The 16,125-nt window shown below is 40.7% G+C and overlaps 1 protein-coding gene across 1 annotated transcript; it reads left to right on the forward strand.

Moving 5' to 3' along the window:
- The first annotated feature begins 6,305 nt into the window (after positions 1 to 6,305).
- Positions 6,306 to 9,193, forward strand: LOC146583642 (gonadotropin subunit beta-1-like). The gene is made up of 3 exons (XM_085275431.1): positions 6,306 to 6,489; positions 7,782 to 7,965; positions 8,914 to 9,193. The coding sequence occupies exons 2-3, from the start codon at positions 7,807 to 7,809 to the stop codon at positions 9,103 to 9,105; spliced, it is 351 nt and encodes a 116-aa protein (XP_085131557.1). The 5' UTR covers positions 6,306 to 6,489; positions 7,782 to 7,806; the 3' UTR covers positions 9,106 to 9,193.
- The last annotated feature ends 6,932 nt before the right edge of the window (positions 9,194 to 16,125 follow it).

The following is a 16,125-nucleotide window of genomic DNA, read 5'->3' on the forward strand; positions in this document are numbered from 1 at the left end:
CGCTGCACCGGTCCGTCATGGTGAAGAGGGAGCTGAGTGTAAAAGCGAAGCTCTCAATTTACCGGTCGATCTACGTCCCTACCCTCACCTATGGCCACGAGCTGTGGGTAGTGACCGAAAGAACGAGATCGCGGATACAAGCGGCAGAAATGAGCTTCCTCCGAAGGGTGGCTGGCCTCTCCCTTAGAGATAGGGTGAGAAGTTCGGCCATCCGGGAGGGGCTCAGAGTAGAGCCGCTGCTGCTCCACATCGAAAGGAGCCAGCTGAGGTGGTTCGGGCATCTGACAAGGATGCCCCCTGGGCGCCTCCTGGGTGAGGTGTTCCAGGCATGTCCCACCGGGAGGAGGCCCCGGGGCAGACCCAGGACACGCTGGAGAGATTATATCTCTCGGCTGGCCTGGGAACGCCTTGGTATTCCCCCGGATAAGCTGGAGGAGGTGGCTGGGGAGAGGGAGGTCTGGGCCTCTTTGCTTAGGCTGCTGCCCCTGCGGCCCGGCCTCGGATAAAGCAGATGAAGATGGATGGATGGATGGATGATCGAGGAATCACTCATCTTTGGAAAAGAGAGTTTATTACAGAGAAATGGCTCTTTCCAAAATAAAAGCTATACTATACGCTTCTTCTGAGCTATATTCTCAGCAGCATATTAAACATAGCAGGTCCCCATAAGGAGAATCATGTGCTAACGGCTGTCTAAATGACTCGGGTAAAGTTTTTGTAGCATGCGTGCTTGTTGTTTTTGTCTGCTTCCACTTGTCTTTGCACTAGGATGATGTCGGCGTAAATGTGCAGTCATATTCATTGTGTTCCCACTAGTGCTGTCAGCGTTAATCTGAAATGACTTTAACGCCACAACACGGCCAATCTCCGTTAACGAGCTACCACGGATCGCCCCGTGCATAGGGCTGGACGGTGTCAACACGTTAACGAGCAAACTGCGCTAACACACTAGTTCCCACCAATGTAATTGAGCATTGCGTGGCACATCCGACATACTGTTTTACTTTTGTCCATGACGCGCTTACCTTCAGGGTCATACTTCACATGAAGACCAAAATAGTTCCAAACGCCAGATCTGAATGAGGGTGGGGGAGGTTCAATTTGCCATGTTGCAAGGAGCTTAGCTTCTGTCTTGCTAGCTTGCGCTGCGCTCAGTGGATCTGCACTGTCCAGCGCAGATCCACTGAGCTCTCAACACAGATAGCATCGTCAGAAGGAAAGTTGATAAAATAGATAAAATAAAGCACCATTCTGAGTTGTAATATTTTGGCAAACTGGACTAACCTGCTGCATCATTTTTAATATTGACTTTGTGGGTGTCTTTGAATTCAGCCCACTATAGCTGGATGATTGTAATTTCCATCAAATCGTGTGCCATTCTTTTCTTCTTAACACATTACTCAGTCCATCACAGCAGGGATATCAGCATGATTTTTTCCCCATTTGTATCTGATTTGCTTTCCGAGTGTTCCTTTAATTTTTTGTTGAGCAGTATTTTACATCTTTAGCTGTTTTTAAGGACTTTATAACCAATAAAAGAACACATTTACATTTGCTTAAAATAAGTCAAATAATGAAATGAGACTGAATATTAAAATGTAAAGGAGAAAAGGTAGACAACAGAAGTCAGCAAAGAATCATCAGCGGTCGATACACATAAGCACACCTACCACCTACTTCCACACTCGACCTGCACGCAGAAATATCCAGCGCAGTCACCAAACAAAAGTCTTGTCCTTGGCAGTGCTGTGGAGGCGTTTGTTTAGACCAGGTGGAAGGCGGGAGAGAGCGTGAGTGTGGGGTGATGCAGTGCGTTCAGGGCACTGCTGAGTCTTTTTTGTTGTTGTTGTTTTTTTTAGGGGGGTTTGCATGCGACAAAACGAGTTTAAAGAAGTCTGCTTGTGTTTCATGCATTAGCAGACGGAGCAGCAGAGGACAGGGGCGAGGTGTGACTGAGCATGTTTGTGCAGGGTGTTGATGCGGTTATGGCAGTGTTTATGCTGCACTGATAAAAAGAAAAGAGAGAAAGCAATGGGACTCTGTTCCTAAGCTTAAAACCAATGACCCATGGATGAAATCTGTGATGTCAGCAAGATGTATGACTTGGAGCTGTTTTATATGTGGCTTCATCTAGAGCTATGAGCTTTTACACCCAAAGGAGCCCATTTTATATAGCAGTGCTTCGAGTTATGAAGCAGAATATCATCACGGGCCCGGGAACAGTTCATCATTGCCCAATTGATTCCCAGTGGACCCTGATGTGACAGGGCAGGACTTCTTCTCATGGCTGTAGGAAGGGAAAAAAGGTGTTTTCTCTTGGAAACATCCTGCTAATTTCAGCAATTCTTTGCTGGTGTTTTCTTTTAGCTTGCTGCAGAGCATATGGGCTGATTTTCAGACTGTGATGCAGACATGAATTTCAAAGTCTTACCTTCTCTATCCAGATAGCCAGCATATCGACAGAATGCATGAATGGATGATATAATTTCAGCACCGCAATTAATTAATCAATTTTCAGAGCAGATGTGCTTTTTTTTAAGAGGAACTACCATCTGTTGTACCATTTTTTTCTCAGAAAATGACTAATGATCCGTTTTGCTCTAAATATAAGATTAATCAAATCTGCCTAGTGTTCATTCAGGGCAAAATGCACAAAAAACATGATGCATTTCTGCCAAAATTTCCTAAAAAGAAGTAGCACCGCAGAGGATGGGGTTGACTCAATAAAAGTCCTTGCAGCCTTATTAAGCAGGTACGGCACTTTAGCAGGATGCCCGGGAAACCTGATTCCCTAGTGGCTGCAAGGGCAGACGGAGCAGCAGTTGGGTGAATTGTGATGGCTGCTGCCCAGGTAGTTAAATTCTACTGTCACTGCAGCTTGTCCAGATTGTGGTGCAGTGCTAACTTTTACCGAGTGCAGCAGCAGAACACTGAATTTCTCGAAGATTCACAGAATCTTGGAATCTGTATGTGCTCTATAAAATCTAAAGCTGTACCCGAGTGCAAAAATACTTATACTTACTCAAAGAGTTGGATCCACTTGTTAGGTGATTACATTACAATACTGCTTCTAAGTCATAGATCCTGCTACGTTTATTAAGAATGTTGTTTTTAACAACATTTTTTAAATATTTTATTTAATATAAACAACCCCTAAAACAATCAGTGGTCATAATCTGCCTCTATGGCTTTTTATTATTAAAATAAAATTTGCAGCTCGGTTTTAAACTCAGTTTTTAAAACCTTACGATGTACCTACAGCCCACGGGCTCACGGTGCCAAATCGCAAATTTTTGAATGCTTCAGGGAAGAGTCACTCTAAGATTTAAATCGGTAAATGAGGCTTAGGATCAGGAATCTTTCATAGCGAGTCATCCAAACACACAGCGGCATGTTAATAACTAACCTTGTGTGAATGTGAATGGATCCTCTCAGATATTCTATTTCAATCACATTCCTGCAAAAGGATTGCATCTGGCTCTTCCCATCAGGGAACCTCACATTAAAAAAAGGACACATGTTTATATTATCCCAACCACAGCTCTGCAGCTAGCCACCAGGTAGCACGCCATTTTATGCAAGCTACCCCAACTTCACTAACCTCACAGACATCACTGCTGTCTAGTTATCTGTCTATATTTATGTGAAACCACACTTCCTCCCTGGGTCAGATCATGGTGTATGGCATATCATCTTTAGAAAGAAACTGACTTCCTGCCTACTTCTCCATTGAAATCCACTTTTTTTCATACATGCCTCAAAGTTAAACTTTATTGTAATACATAGGTGAGCAGTGAAGTTTTTGCTCTTTACTGATCGGATTTACAGATGTGTTAACATAATATCCAAGAAAATTCACCCCCTGGTCAGAAAGTACAATGCTCAGAGAAAATGCTAAAACCCATGAGCTACATATCAGACTCTACAGGTCTCAGTTAGCATGTTAACTGTTAAAGGTCATGGCCGCACATTTAGAAAAAGACTGAACAAGTATGGCTTGTTTGAAATGGTTACCAGGGGAACACCTCTTCTCTCTGATAAGGGCGTGGCAGCACAGTTTGGTTTGCAAAGCTGCATCTGAACAAACTAAAGAGTTCAGAAACAATATCCTTTGGACAGATGAGACTGGATAGAGATGAGCTTAAACGAATGCCCACAAATATCAATGAACTGAAGCAGTGCTGTAAAGAACAGTTGGCCAAAATTCCTTCCTAACAATGTGAAAGACAGATAAAGTCATACAGAAAATGATCACTTAAGATTACTTGAATGTGGATCTACAAGCTGCTGACGTTGTGTGCTTACTGTAGGTAGTCCCGTGGAAACTATTTTTCACATAGGTGCACAAGTAGTACAGAATAAAACTGCATGTTGCACGCTGCAATGCAATGTAACCTGGACTGGCGAACCGCTAAACATCAGTCAGAATATTCTATTTTAATAAGGAATATATTATAAACGTGACTTGGAATAAATGTATAATGTACTATATAGAATGCTGTCACGAAATGGTCAACATAAAATTATAAGATTCATTTAAAGTAGGAGCAGTTTCAAGATTTATTAAGCTGAGATAGGCTCCAGTTACCCCTGAAACCTTGAATAGTATAGAAGCATTTAAGAAAATGGATGAGATGACATTATAGAGGAAATAAGATTTATTTATGAATCAAAATAATATCTGTAAAGATTTGCTTTTTTTACTTATGTTCATGTGTTTGTGAATGTTGATTCTATGCGTACGTATGAATGGAGGACATCATCAAGAGTAACTAACACTGATGCTAATGTGGATCCTAATAATGCACAAAAAAACAACCAAAAAATCAAATCTTTTAAATTTTAACAAGCATAATGTAACCAAGGACAACACAGGGCTCTGAAGATGTACATCTGGATGAAGATGATCACAGAGGCGAGGGATGCAAGAGTGTTTCTGTAGCAGTTGCTCAGCTATGCCATATGCATTCAAATTATCCTTTTATAATAAAACATCTCACATTAACAGTAATTCTAGGCACTGAGCACCACAATATAGTCCTCCTCCATGTTTTTATGCAAATCAACGAAACAAATTCATTTGTTTTTAGGAGTTTACTTTTTTAAGTATCTGCCTTGAGCTAACACATACAGGACACTTACCAACAGCAATGGCTTTCCCCTGAGATAATGCAGCCTTCTTTAATACACTAATGAGTGTCTGCTGTGAGTCAGAATGTCTGCTACACCAGACAGACAATAAACCTTTTTACCTGAAAGAAATCAGCTCATTGTGGAAGTGCTGTTTCTTTAATGTGCCTTCTATCACTGGGTCCAAGAGAAAATGAAATTTTACCTCATTGAGATAAAATGATGTGAAGGAACAGGAACAGTCCTAAAATAGCAATTCATTTAGAGCAAATATTTTTTGCTGATTAGACTTCCTGTATTCACAGACAGTGACATATCGTTGTTCAGATCATGACAAGAAAAATACTTTACTTACTTTTACTTGTATGTTACATATTGGATAATAGCTGGCCTGTACACACAGTGCTTAATAAATTTAAGAGACCATCATCGAGTGTAAAGCGTATGCTGCCCTAAGTTAACATTGCTGGTAAGTACTGGTTTCTGTAAGTTTCTGTAATGGTTAATCCACCCGTGTGCTCAAGCACTTTATATTTTTAATGCTAATTTTTTTCCCCAAGAATTTTCAAATTTACTGTTTAATAAAATAAATAAATAAACAAGATTATTTTATTTTTGGATTAAGATGTCAAATCAGTTATTTATTTACACTCGTAAACAGAAAATATAGTTTTCCTGGTTGAATGTAACGCTCGATTAATTCCTGACTCCTCAGAGAAGTCCGGCGTGCCGCCTCAAATTTGGGTATAAAAACATGAATTCAGTTTGTTATTTGGCTCACAAATAACAAATATAATTTATCGTTTTAAACAAGTTTTTGACAGATCTCTAAATTGTTTGTGTTTTCTTGTTTTCATGGCAGGTGGTCTAATAAATCTATAAATACAACAATATGTGCCAGCGCTGTTGACACAGTGGAAAAAGAAGAAATGACACAATGGAGTAATGGAGATGGAGCACACAAATTAATTAGTGCATCTCATATCTATGTTTGCCATCTCACTGTGGGGGCAGTTTTATTTTTATAATTCTGGTGTCCATCTGCGCCTTTCACTCACATAACCTAAACAAGATTTCTGAAGATACCGCCCCACTCCTCCTCGTTTGTAGGAGGAAAGGCCTCGAGCCATGGGACGTCCCTGCAGTGTTTAAGGAAAGACACGAGGATTTGCTTGTTATGTATAAACAGGTAGGAAAACTATCGCCCTGGCCAAGGCTGATAGGATTAAACAGATTTGTGAGCGGTGCTATTTAAGCAATAAAGACAGCTGCAGGTTGAAAGCTGTTACAGGTGTTTAGAGAGCGAACGAAGGGACAGGACTCTCAGCAGAGGTTCAAAGCATCAGCAGAGCTCTACAGGTATGTTTCCTGTTCATGTAGATGACAAGAAAGCTGCTGAAGACGTTGTCACGGATCTGCTGTTAAAGACAGAATGAGGTTATAGCATAGTTGTGGGGACGTGGCAGATTGAGTTCTTCCTCTAGAAAGAGGTTTAACAGAAAAAAAAATTTGTGATATTACATATCAAAGAGTTTAAATGATGTCATTTAAGGGTTTAGTTTGAAGAAACAGCCGTGTGCATGAAAGGGGTTAATTAGAAGAGGTTTATTAAATTCTGTGCATCATCCGTTTATCATCTTTGTTAGGCTGTTTAATAATAGAATTCATTTTCTATCTGGCTTTAATAAAAGATATAGGTTGTCATCTTTTCATCGTTTTCATGCTAAACCACAATTTTCCTTTGTTTTTTTATTTTTATTTTTATTGCAGTTATTCATTTGTATCTATAGTAGTTTTAGGTCAAATTTTCCAAATTTAATTTGATAATTTAATTTAAAGCACTGCTTCTGAGCTTTCTCGAACCATAATTGCCTTAGCATTTAAAAAACGTTTTTCAAAGTGGAAATTTATTATTAGCTTTGGAAACTTTGGAAGCTTTTCAAAATATATTTTATATTTCTTTCCCTTTTTCCGCATACTTTAAATGACATATCAGTGTGAGATGTGGAAAAACTCACTGAGCCTTGAGCTAATCATGCTTTATCTGTATTTTATTAGATTAAAGGTCATCTGTTTGCAGTCAGGAATGCTCCTCTGCAGAAAGACATGCTATTGTTCTTGAGTAATGTGCTGAGCTTTGGAAATGTAATCTTTTTAATACCATTAAGAATGCATGTTTTAATCGTGTTTTACAATATTTATCGTTTTACCTTGAGATGAAGACAGACATTTCAGAGATGGATGTCTTTTAATCTGAAAAGACAGAAGCTATGACTATATTTACATGGCTGGATGCTTTAATTTAAGTGAACCACTCTTTTAGGATCTAGTCTACAAGATGAATAAAAATGTGCAGTTAAATAAGATCCAACTCTGAAAAATAAAATAAAAAATAATCTCGACTATTATTTCCCGCTTTTCATTTCAGAATACATTTTGTTTTACAGCACACTAAATCAGCCACCACTCCTGTAAATGCACACCAGCACATTTGAGTGTATACATTACTCTTCTGTAGAGGAAATAACGCCATTAATCCACATCTCCATAATATAATCATGTATAATGACACAGCCGCGTTTTAATCAACACTAAACTTCTGACATTGTCTCAAAGCGCCTCATTTGATACCCGATCACCTCTTGTGGCAGCAGCGTGTAGTGCATCCGGCAGAGGATGCAGCTGGTTGTCATGGCAGCAGTGCTGGCGCTGGCGGGGGCGGAGCAAGACTGCAGCTCCGGCTGTCGCCCAAAGAACATCAGCCTCCCTGTGGACACCTGCGGCACCACCGAGTTCGTCGACACCACCATTTGTGAAGGACAGTGTTTCCAAAAGGTGAAGAGTGACTCGCTCTCCTCTAACTTGTGCTACTTGTGCACTGTTTTTCCCGGTGAGACATGTGCGTTTATTCTGCTTAGACGTGATGTGTTAAGCTGAGCTCAGTGCTCCTGAGGAAATCATTCATTTCGATTTGATTTATACAAATCACCACAGCTGTCACTTAAATGTGTTTTATTGTAAGGTGAAGGCACTACGGAGAAAAGCCCAATCACATAACCTCCCATGAGCAAGCGCTAGGTGACAGTGGGAAGGAAAAACTCCCTTTTAACAACAAGGAACCTCCAGAACCGAGAACCAGCCTCGCAGTCATCCAGTCTGAGTGGCTGGGGGTGACAATAATAGTTGCAATCTGAAAATTTTATAGTGTTCAGTAAGATTATGTATTGCTATAAGTTTTCTTTAAAGATAAATCACATTTACAACTTTATAGCAGACCTCTTAAAGGCTACTGCAGGGGCACACATTTGATCCTCACCAAGCCATCTCTTGTGTCATTCCCTGGCCCTCCACCTGTTTTCCCTCTCTACATACTACTGCTCCATAAAAACAGAAAAGAAAGAAAAATACTATAATGAGAGATCATTACATAATACAAGCTTTAGGGTTAAAGCACACATTCAATGACCATCAAAATTATACAAACTTTGTACAAGTATATAGAAAATGAAAATTTAAAATTGACCTCTAACATCAAAAGATACCACAAGTGACCCTTTTGAAAGGGTTGTAGTCCGGTATTAGTTTATTTATTAAAATGTTTGCAAAGCCGATTAAAATCTTGTACTTTTGAGTTTTTAAATGTCTCACAAGCTAAATAATCTTAAATAGTGGCAGCAAAAGTCAAAAGCTGTCAGATTCATGAAGTTGGAATGAAATCCCTTTAAAGAAATGGAACTGACTGTGTTTATATCCATGTGTCTGATCCCTCTGCTCTGCTGGTAGGATCCCAACTATGTTCATACTGACGACGGGCCCAAACAGAAAACCTGCAACGGAGAGTGGTCCTACGAGGTGAAATACACAGAGCAATGTCCACGGGGTTTCATCTACCCTGTGGCCAGGAAGTGTGAGTGCACTGCATGCAATGCAAACACAGACTGCGGGACCTTGTCTGGATACATACCCAGCTGTTAGCCCTTTTAAAGAACCCCAGTATTCATCCTGCGCTTAACAGTTATCTTCTTTGCACCTCTTCCCTCTGAAATAAACCAGTGATACAAGCCTTTCTGTTTCAATCTGTTTTATTACAATTTTTTATAAATGCAACCCCTCCCTTAAAAGTTATTCTCTTTATACGTGTAGGTAATTGTGGTCACACCAGAACACAGGTATCAATAGTCGTTATTAGACCACTTGCATTATTAGTGGCGCGCTTCAGTCTTATAGTGTCATAAGTCACAGCAGAAGAAACTGTGTAGATGCAGCAGACCTGTAGAGTCAGCTAGAAAAGCAACCACCCAACAGTTTCCCTTTTTGTTTTGAGCGGGGTGACTGACCCCTGAAAGTCAATAATCCTGCGAGTCAGGTTTCCCTGCTGAGAACAGGATATAATCTTGCAAAGAAAACAGAACACTTCTCCTCTTTTGACAGGTGGAAATGAAAATATAGAGTTTGCAGCATATTGAACTCCCCCCCCCCTCCCCCTGCAAAGTGCCTGCAAATTGGTGTCTCTCTACTCAACTCAACACAGCCTAGTGAGCAGAAAACCTCCTCAGAGCTGTTAAAGTGGTGGAAACTATAAGCCAGCTAAAGATACAGATCTAATATTGTATGCTTGGGTGTGAGGAGGCCTCAAAACATATATAGATTAAAAAATGAATATAAAACAGAGTATGCACCTGCAAGCTTTGTTTTTTCTCCTCTGATCCAAACTAAGGACTTTTCAAAATTTGGGACAAAAGAAAAAGGCAAAATTAATGGACACCTTTGCAGAGAAATGAGAAGAAGAATAAATGAGCCCTTCGCGCCCTGAAGTCTGAAAAAGTCTGTTACGATAAAGTTTGGAACAGACTTATTTTTAGCCCAATGCAGGTGCATCTTCTGACTCTACAGACTGTTAGCATAAAATCTTATTATAAGGCCAGAGACAAACCTGAGGCTGCTGCTAGCAACAACTCACTCATTAATATGACAAGCTGTTAACTACCTACAGTGCTGTTACCTGGCAACACACCGGCTTTATCCTCCTGCATTGTGGACAGCAACTCATTCATTAACAGCTTTAGCATGTGGGTTTGTTGGTGAAAAAAAACAACAAAACACGGTTTAATTGTTGAACTAAAGTGTATATTTTTTTTCCTTTTCAGGGGCTGGAATGCAATAAGAGGCAACGCAACACTATAGTGATGCTTTTTGCACAAAAAATGATGTGATCATGATACAGTGATTCTGCAGTCTCAGTGTTTTGTGAGACAATCACGTATAATGGATCATGACAATCTGCGACACTGACAAGACCAATAAAAAAAAAATGCCACTAAGGCAAAGATCAGGAATTAAGTAAATAGACCAGCACTTATGTTGCATTATTCTACTCTGACTGAGAAATCAAAATGCTTTTCTACTACAGGCCTTACATACATCTGTTAAGTAAATGATCATGCACACACATACATTCACGCTCTTACATTTTAAGGTTCAGTATCATCAGCGTCTGGACTGGAGGAGACTGCAGTGACCAAACCACCGACCTTTCTGTTAGCCCTAGAAGACGACCCACTCTACCTGCTGAGGCACTGCTATGTCTTATCTGCGTCACTGCAGGTTGTGGTGTCACTGTGTGTGTGCGTGTGCATTAACAATATTATTATTTTCTAATAATGTGTCATTTCCTGCCCACCATTTCCTCTCTGTGATTTTTTTTCCACTTTGCCCCTATTCTTTTGATAACTACCACAGTGAGGATTGATCAAGTAGTGATTATGGTAAGCTTAACTGCTGAGATCATTTGTTGTTTAATGCATTGCTCTATCAGTCTATCAATAATTTGTTCCAACCGTATCTAACACGATATTTCTAATTAATTGGGTACTCCATAAATGTAAAGTATTCCTTTAATTAGGTCTCAAGGTTCAGAAGAGATAGATTAAATTAAAAGTTGTTACATTCAAAGCAACAAAGGACAAGTTATCCTGACACTCTGAATCTCCAGTCTGGATCAGGTTCCTAATGAGATTTTGTTCATTACACATCAGCATGTGTGAAAGTTAGCCTTTCAGTCTGTGAAAATCTTCCTCCAGTGCCCAGGAATGGGTCTCTCAACACAGAGATATATCTATGTTTAATATTTTTGAGGTATGGCACATCTTAGGTAGCTACAGCATAACAAAAGGCCACAATTCAGTCACATAACTCATGTTTGTCCCTCCCATCACCCCTATCCAGTCAGATGCCTGCACTTCCTTGAGCCTGGTTCTGCTGAAGGTTTCCTCCCTTCAAAAGGGAGTTTTTCCTTCCCACTGTCACCAAGTGCTCACTCATAGGGAGTCATTTGATTGTTGGGGTTTTCTCTGTATTATTGTGGGGTCTTTATTCTACAGTATAAAGTGCCCTGGGGCGACTGCTGTTGTGATTTGGGCAGTGATAAGTAGATATCTCCCTGGAGTCTTACTGATGGATGTTGAGGTGATGGAGGGGTTGAAACAGCAGGAAGCGATGCAGAGCAGTGTGATGCATTGAAAGCAGTGCACTCAGTCTTGTAGACGTCCAGTATAGTTTTAGTTTTTAATTTTACTTGTTAACTTTAATAACCATGGGTACTCCGGCTTCCTCCCAAAGGTCCAAAGGGTTAGGTCAGTTGGTGATTCCAAACTTCCCATAGGTGTGAATGTGGTGCAAACTGTTGTCTGTCTCTCTGTGTTAGCCCTGCATCCAGCTGGCAACTTCTCCAGGGTGTACCCCACCTCCTGCCCTATGGTAGCTGGGATAGGCTCCAGCCCGCACCCCTGTGACCCTGACAAGGAAAAGCAGAAGAGAACAGATGGATGGATGGATGGATGGATGGATGGATGGATCCCATCCGTGTGAGGGATTCCACTGGAATCCTGAAAGGAAGTAAAGCATTTGTCGGTCTTGTTAGGGAGAAAAAGATGTAGGTAAGTTGTGTTACAATTGCATGATAATACTGCACATTTTAATTCAATTTTTATTTAATGTATATCACAACTGTGGGTGCTGTGGAGTGGGTGATGAAAAGACGCTTGCCATAAAGTTTGTGAGTGATTCTAAAAGTGTGCTGCTCAAGAAACTTGTATTCAGTGGATATCAATATTTCCACGGCTTGTAGCTCAAAAGTCAAAGCTAAAGTGCCTTCACAAGCGAGAAAATCAATGATAGCAAAAGAGGTCAGAACAGAAATCCATGGGCAATGATTACATAAAGTATTGTTGCACTTGTACAACAGCAGCTTGCTGAAGTTCAGGATCTTGTTTGGACCAACAATTTTCAGTTTGTTGTTTTGAGTCAGAGACTAAGAGGAGCTAAGATGGAGTAATAATCAAGCCTACAGGCAAAACTGACCTAAGCTGCAGGCAGTAGAGTCCACGCTGGCATGTAGAGAGATGGAGCATGGCCCACAGGTGTGAGGCGGCAGCCTTTTTAGTGCTGACCACATCACAACAAACGGACCTTTTCTGTTCCCATACAAGCAGCCTGAAGGAGGATTTTTAAACAAACCATACAATGCAAGAGCTATATCCACATCCTCAGCACAGTCCACTATGTTTTCAGTGGATGGACAAGAGTCTTCATTTCATCTGACCATGACCTTCACCACAAACTGGTGCGGTCTCTACCTGAGTATGAAACCACCTGGACCAGGTTTGAAGCCAGGGTTCTTAGCTTGATAACCAAACATGTTGCATGTTAACAACCGAAAGGACAGTGGACCCAAGATCAGGTCTAAGTTACATTTCACCTTTGCATCTAGATCTAGACCAAAAGAACGAAGTCACTTATAGTTCACTCCATAAAGTAGCTGGTCTCATCCTTGAAGAGGCTTCTTTGCACTGAAAGGTGTCAGCTGAGATGATTCAGGCAAACTTGGAGGTCTCAGAGGCATGCCAACTGAGAGGAGAACCGGAAGAGCTGGCTGGACAGCTCATCTTATCTGGCTTCTGAACTTATGATTAAATAAATAGATGCCTTCCAATTAGGAGAAAGCATTGGGCAAATATAGGAAAACAACATTTCTCCACTTCAAAAGGTTAAAGCTACTGTTTGATGTTTTGCTTAATTCAGTTCAATTCTATTTTATTTATATAAAATCGCCTCAAGATGCTTATTATTGTAAGGTAAAGACCCTACAATAATACAGAGAAACCCCAACAATCAGACGACCCCCAATGAGCAAACACTTCAATGACAGTGGGAAGGAAAAACTCCCTTTTAGCAGGAAGAAACCTCAGGGAGGGGCAGCCATGTGCCATAACTGGTTGAGGGTGGGGGGATTAATAAGACAATTCCTGCAAAAGACATGTTGGTTTGACCTCTACGGATATCAACAGCAATTTCTAACTTCGCTAATGGACAGAGGTGTGGGGTATTAAACAAAGAATTAGATCCTAGATACAAACTGCATAAATGAGCTTCTACTGAAAGATGCCTGCGTGCTGCCTAAAAGCTATAATGAGGATCTCGATCACTTGGAAGGTGCTCAGGGTAGACATGCCACGCCTCTGCATTGAACAGAGCCAAAAGAGATCATTTGGGTGTTTGACATAGGTGCATGCTCTTAAGTTTTAAGCTGGAAGCTTAATTTTAGTTATGCTTCCCTTTGTATGTAATTCTGTCATCAGCTGGTAATACAAGTAGCTAGAAACATTATTTGAAAATCTTAGAATGCTACTGAGCTCAAAGCATGGATTAATTGTCAATGAATTTTCTTTCTACTGAAAAATAAAAGAAGCTGTTAGTTTACAGGAGCGAAAGATGTGACAGCCCCGTTACTCCATTTTCTCTGTCAACGTCCCAACAGACCTTTGGTCGTCTCACAGCAATGTTCATGGATTTACTTCCAGCCTCCAACTCACTTGGCTCACATCTCCAGTTCGCTGTGAACACTGCAGGCTGCATATCTGCTGACAGATTTCCGTCCGTTCTGGTCACCGGTGTCCTTTAACGGTGGCTTGTTTTTATCCAGTAGCCCCCTGGAGGTTTGTGCTCCGTCCTCACTGATGACCGCCGCAGCCAGTATTGCAATAGACATTTTATCAAGTTTACGGATGAGGTGTCATATGGCTTTCTTTGCTCGAGGGAGGAAATGGACGCAGTGATGTAGTGGATGGCTACGTCTCGGGCTATGATGAATTTATTTATTTATTTGGATGAAGAATTTTGTAAGAAAACAGGGCAAACCATTTTTAGAAGTTTATGTTTGTGTGTGTTAATGCTAACAGCTGTTAAAGACGCTGAGGTCGGACTCTGCAGATTACTCTATTTTCTGGACTTTAGAGTACTTTAGGAAGTTTCTCCAGTAAACTGTTTTATTGTGCTTTCCAGTAATTGTGTCAGGTTTTTGTGTAGCATCCAGTTGAACTGATATGATTTAATCTGCTAAGAGCGCTGATGTGACAGATAAAACTTAGTCAGGCTAGTGGTACTTGCACTAGTACTAAAAGACCTTTTGAAAAATGCTCATTTTGACAGTGCTAACCTGGCTGTAGTGTGTAAAATTGTAATCACTTTTAATTAATATTAAAAGTAAAGTGACCTGACTAATGAGTTAGATTGCAATAGAGTGTTTCTTCTTCACCAATCTGGATTTAATCATTAGTTATAATTAAACCTGGCTCTCTAAAAGAGCATCTTTGGTGCTGTCTACCTCCCCTCCCCCCCCAACCACGTGCAGCAGATTGCCGCACCTCCCTGAGCCTGGTTCTGCTGAAGGTTTTTTCCTGTTAAAATTGTGTTTTTCCTTCCCACTGTTGCCAAGTGCTTGCTCATAGAGGTAATCTGACTGTAGAAATTTCTCTGTACCATTGTAGCATCATTACCTTATAAAATAAAGCACCTTGAGGCGACTGTTGTTGTAATTTGGTGTTATATAAGTACAACTAAATTGAGTTGAAGTGGTTGGAACTGATCACAGCACCAGATGAAAGGGGGTCGGGATTACTGATTACAACTGCAGTGCATACATGGGTGTGTTTGTGTTTCTAACAAATACTGTGCCAATCTACCACACACTTGACAAGCTTCAAGTCTGAATCCATGTAATGAACCAGCCAACAGACATTGCCATCACTAGATCCACACTGCTGTAAGGCAAAAACAACAACAGCAAAACATGACTTGACAGCATATATTACGAGCGGAAAATATTCATTCTCAAGAGCTCATTAAACAGGAAACTTGTTCTAAATGAAAAGGAAACTGCTTCTTTAACAAAGTGCTCTGATATCGATTCCAACATCAAACATAACGACACCGGCAGCGATGACGAGAGAGCATACAGGTGTCCTTTGAAGACCCGTATCTGGAGCGTCCTCAGTGTTCTGAGTCGCTGCATAACAAACTGTACTGCATGGGGAAAATAGTTCAACTTGAATTTAAATCAGACAACAAAGCTTCACGGGCTGTGATGAACGATGTTTGCATCAACTGTCTATTCTCATGTTTTTATAAATATTAATAAGATTCATTCACACGTACACCTTTAACAGCATTATAAATAAAGACAGTGGTGCTGGTAAATAAAGAAGGGCAGCATGCCTCCATTTCATAACACAGCCTGCAGTGAGATGACTGCACCCTCCTCTCCAAAAAATATGTACAGTAAAAAAAAGGACTTGCATTTTATTAGCATGCCCTTTAAAAAGTAAAATATCCACCGTTGCAGTTCTTTAAAGTTCATAGTTTTCAGCCTTTGCTGCCATTGCTCAATCTGTGGTAATAAGAAGAGGGTATGGAGGCGAAGCTACCCTGGGCTGCATGACTCTTGACCTACAGCTGAGCTCAAGGACAGCGGGATGTGTACAAATGAGACATTACTGTCTGAGGAGTTCTGCAATTCTCTTGCCAGCCGGCACGATGAACTGCTGTGTCATGCTGTTGTCTATGGCCTTAGGTCAGTACGAAGAAGGGAGTGAAAAGACTGCTGCTGAAGTGTGTCCAGTCTGTGATAATCAGGCAAAAAGATCATTGTGGAACTTAGCA

This window comes from Mchenga conophoros, linkage group LG1 (genome assembly GCF_057382185.1).
Source record: "Mchenga conophoros isolate Kocher_MC1m ecotype Shallow Benthic linkage group LG1, M_conophoros_male_GT1.1, whole genome shotgun sequence".
Lineage (NCBI taxonomy): Eukaryota > Metazoa > Chordata > Actinopteri > Cichliformes > Cichlidae > Mchenga > Mchenga conophoros.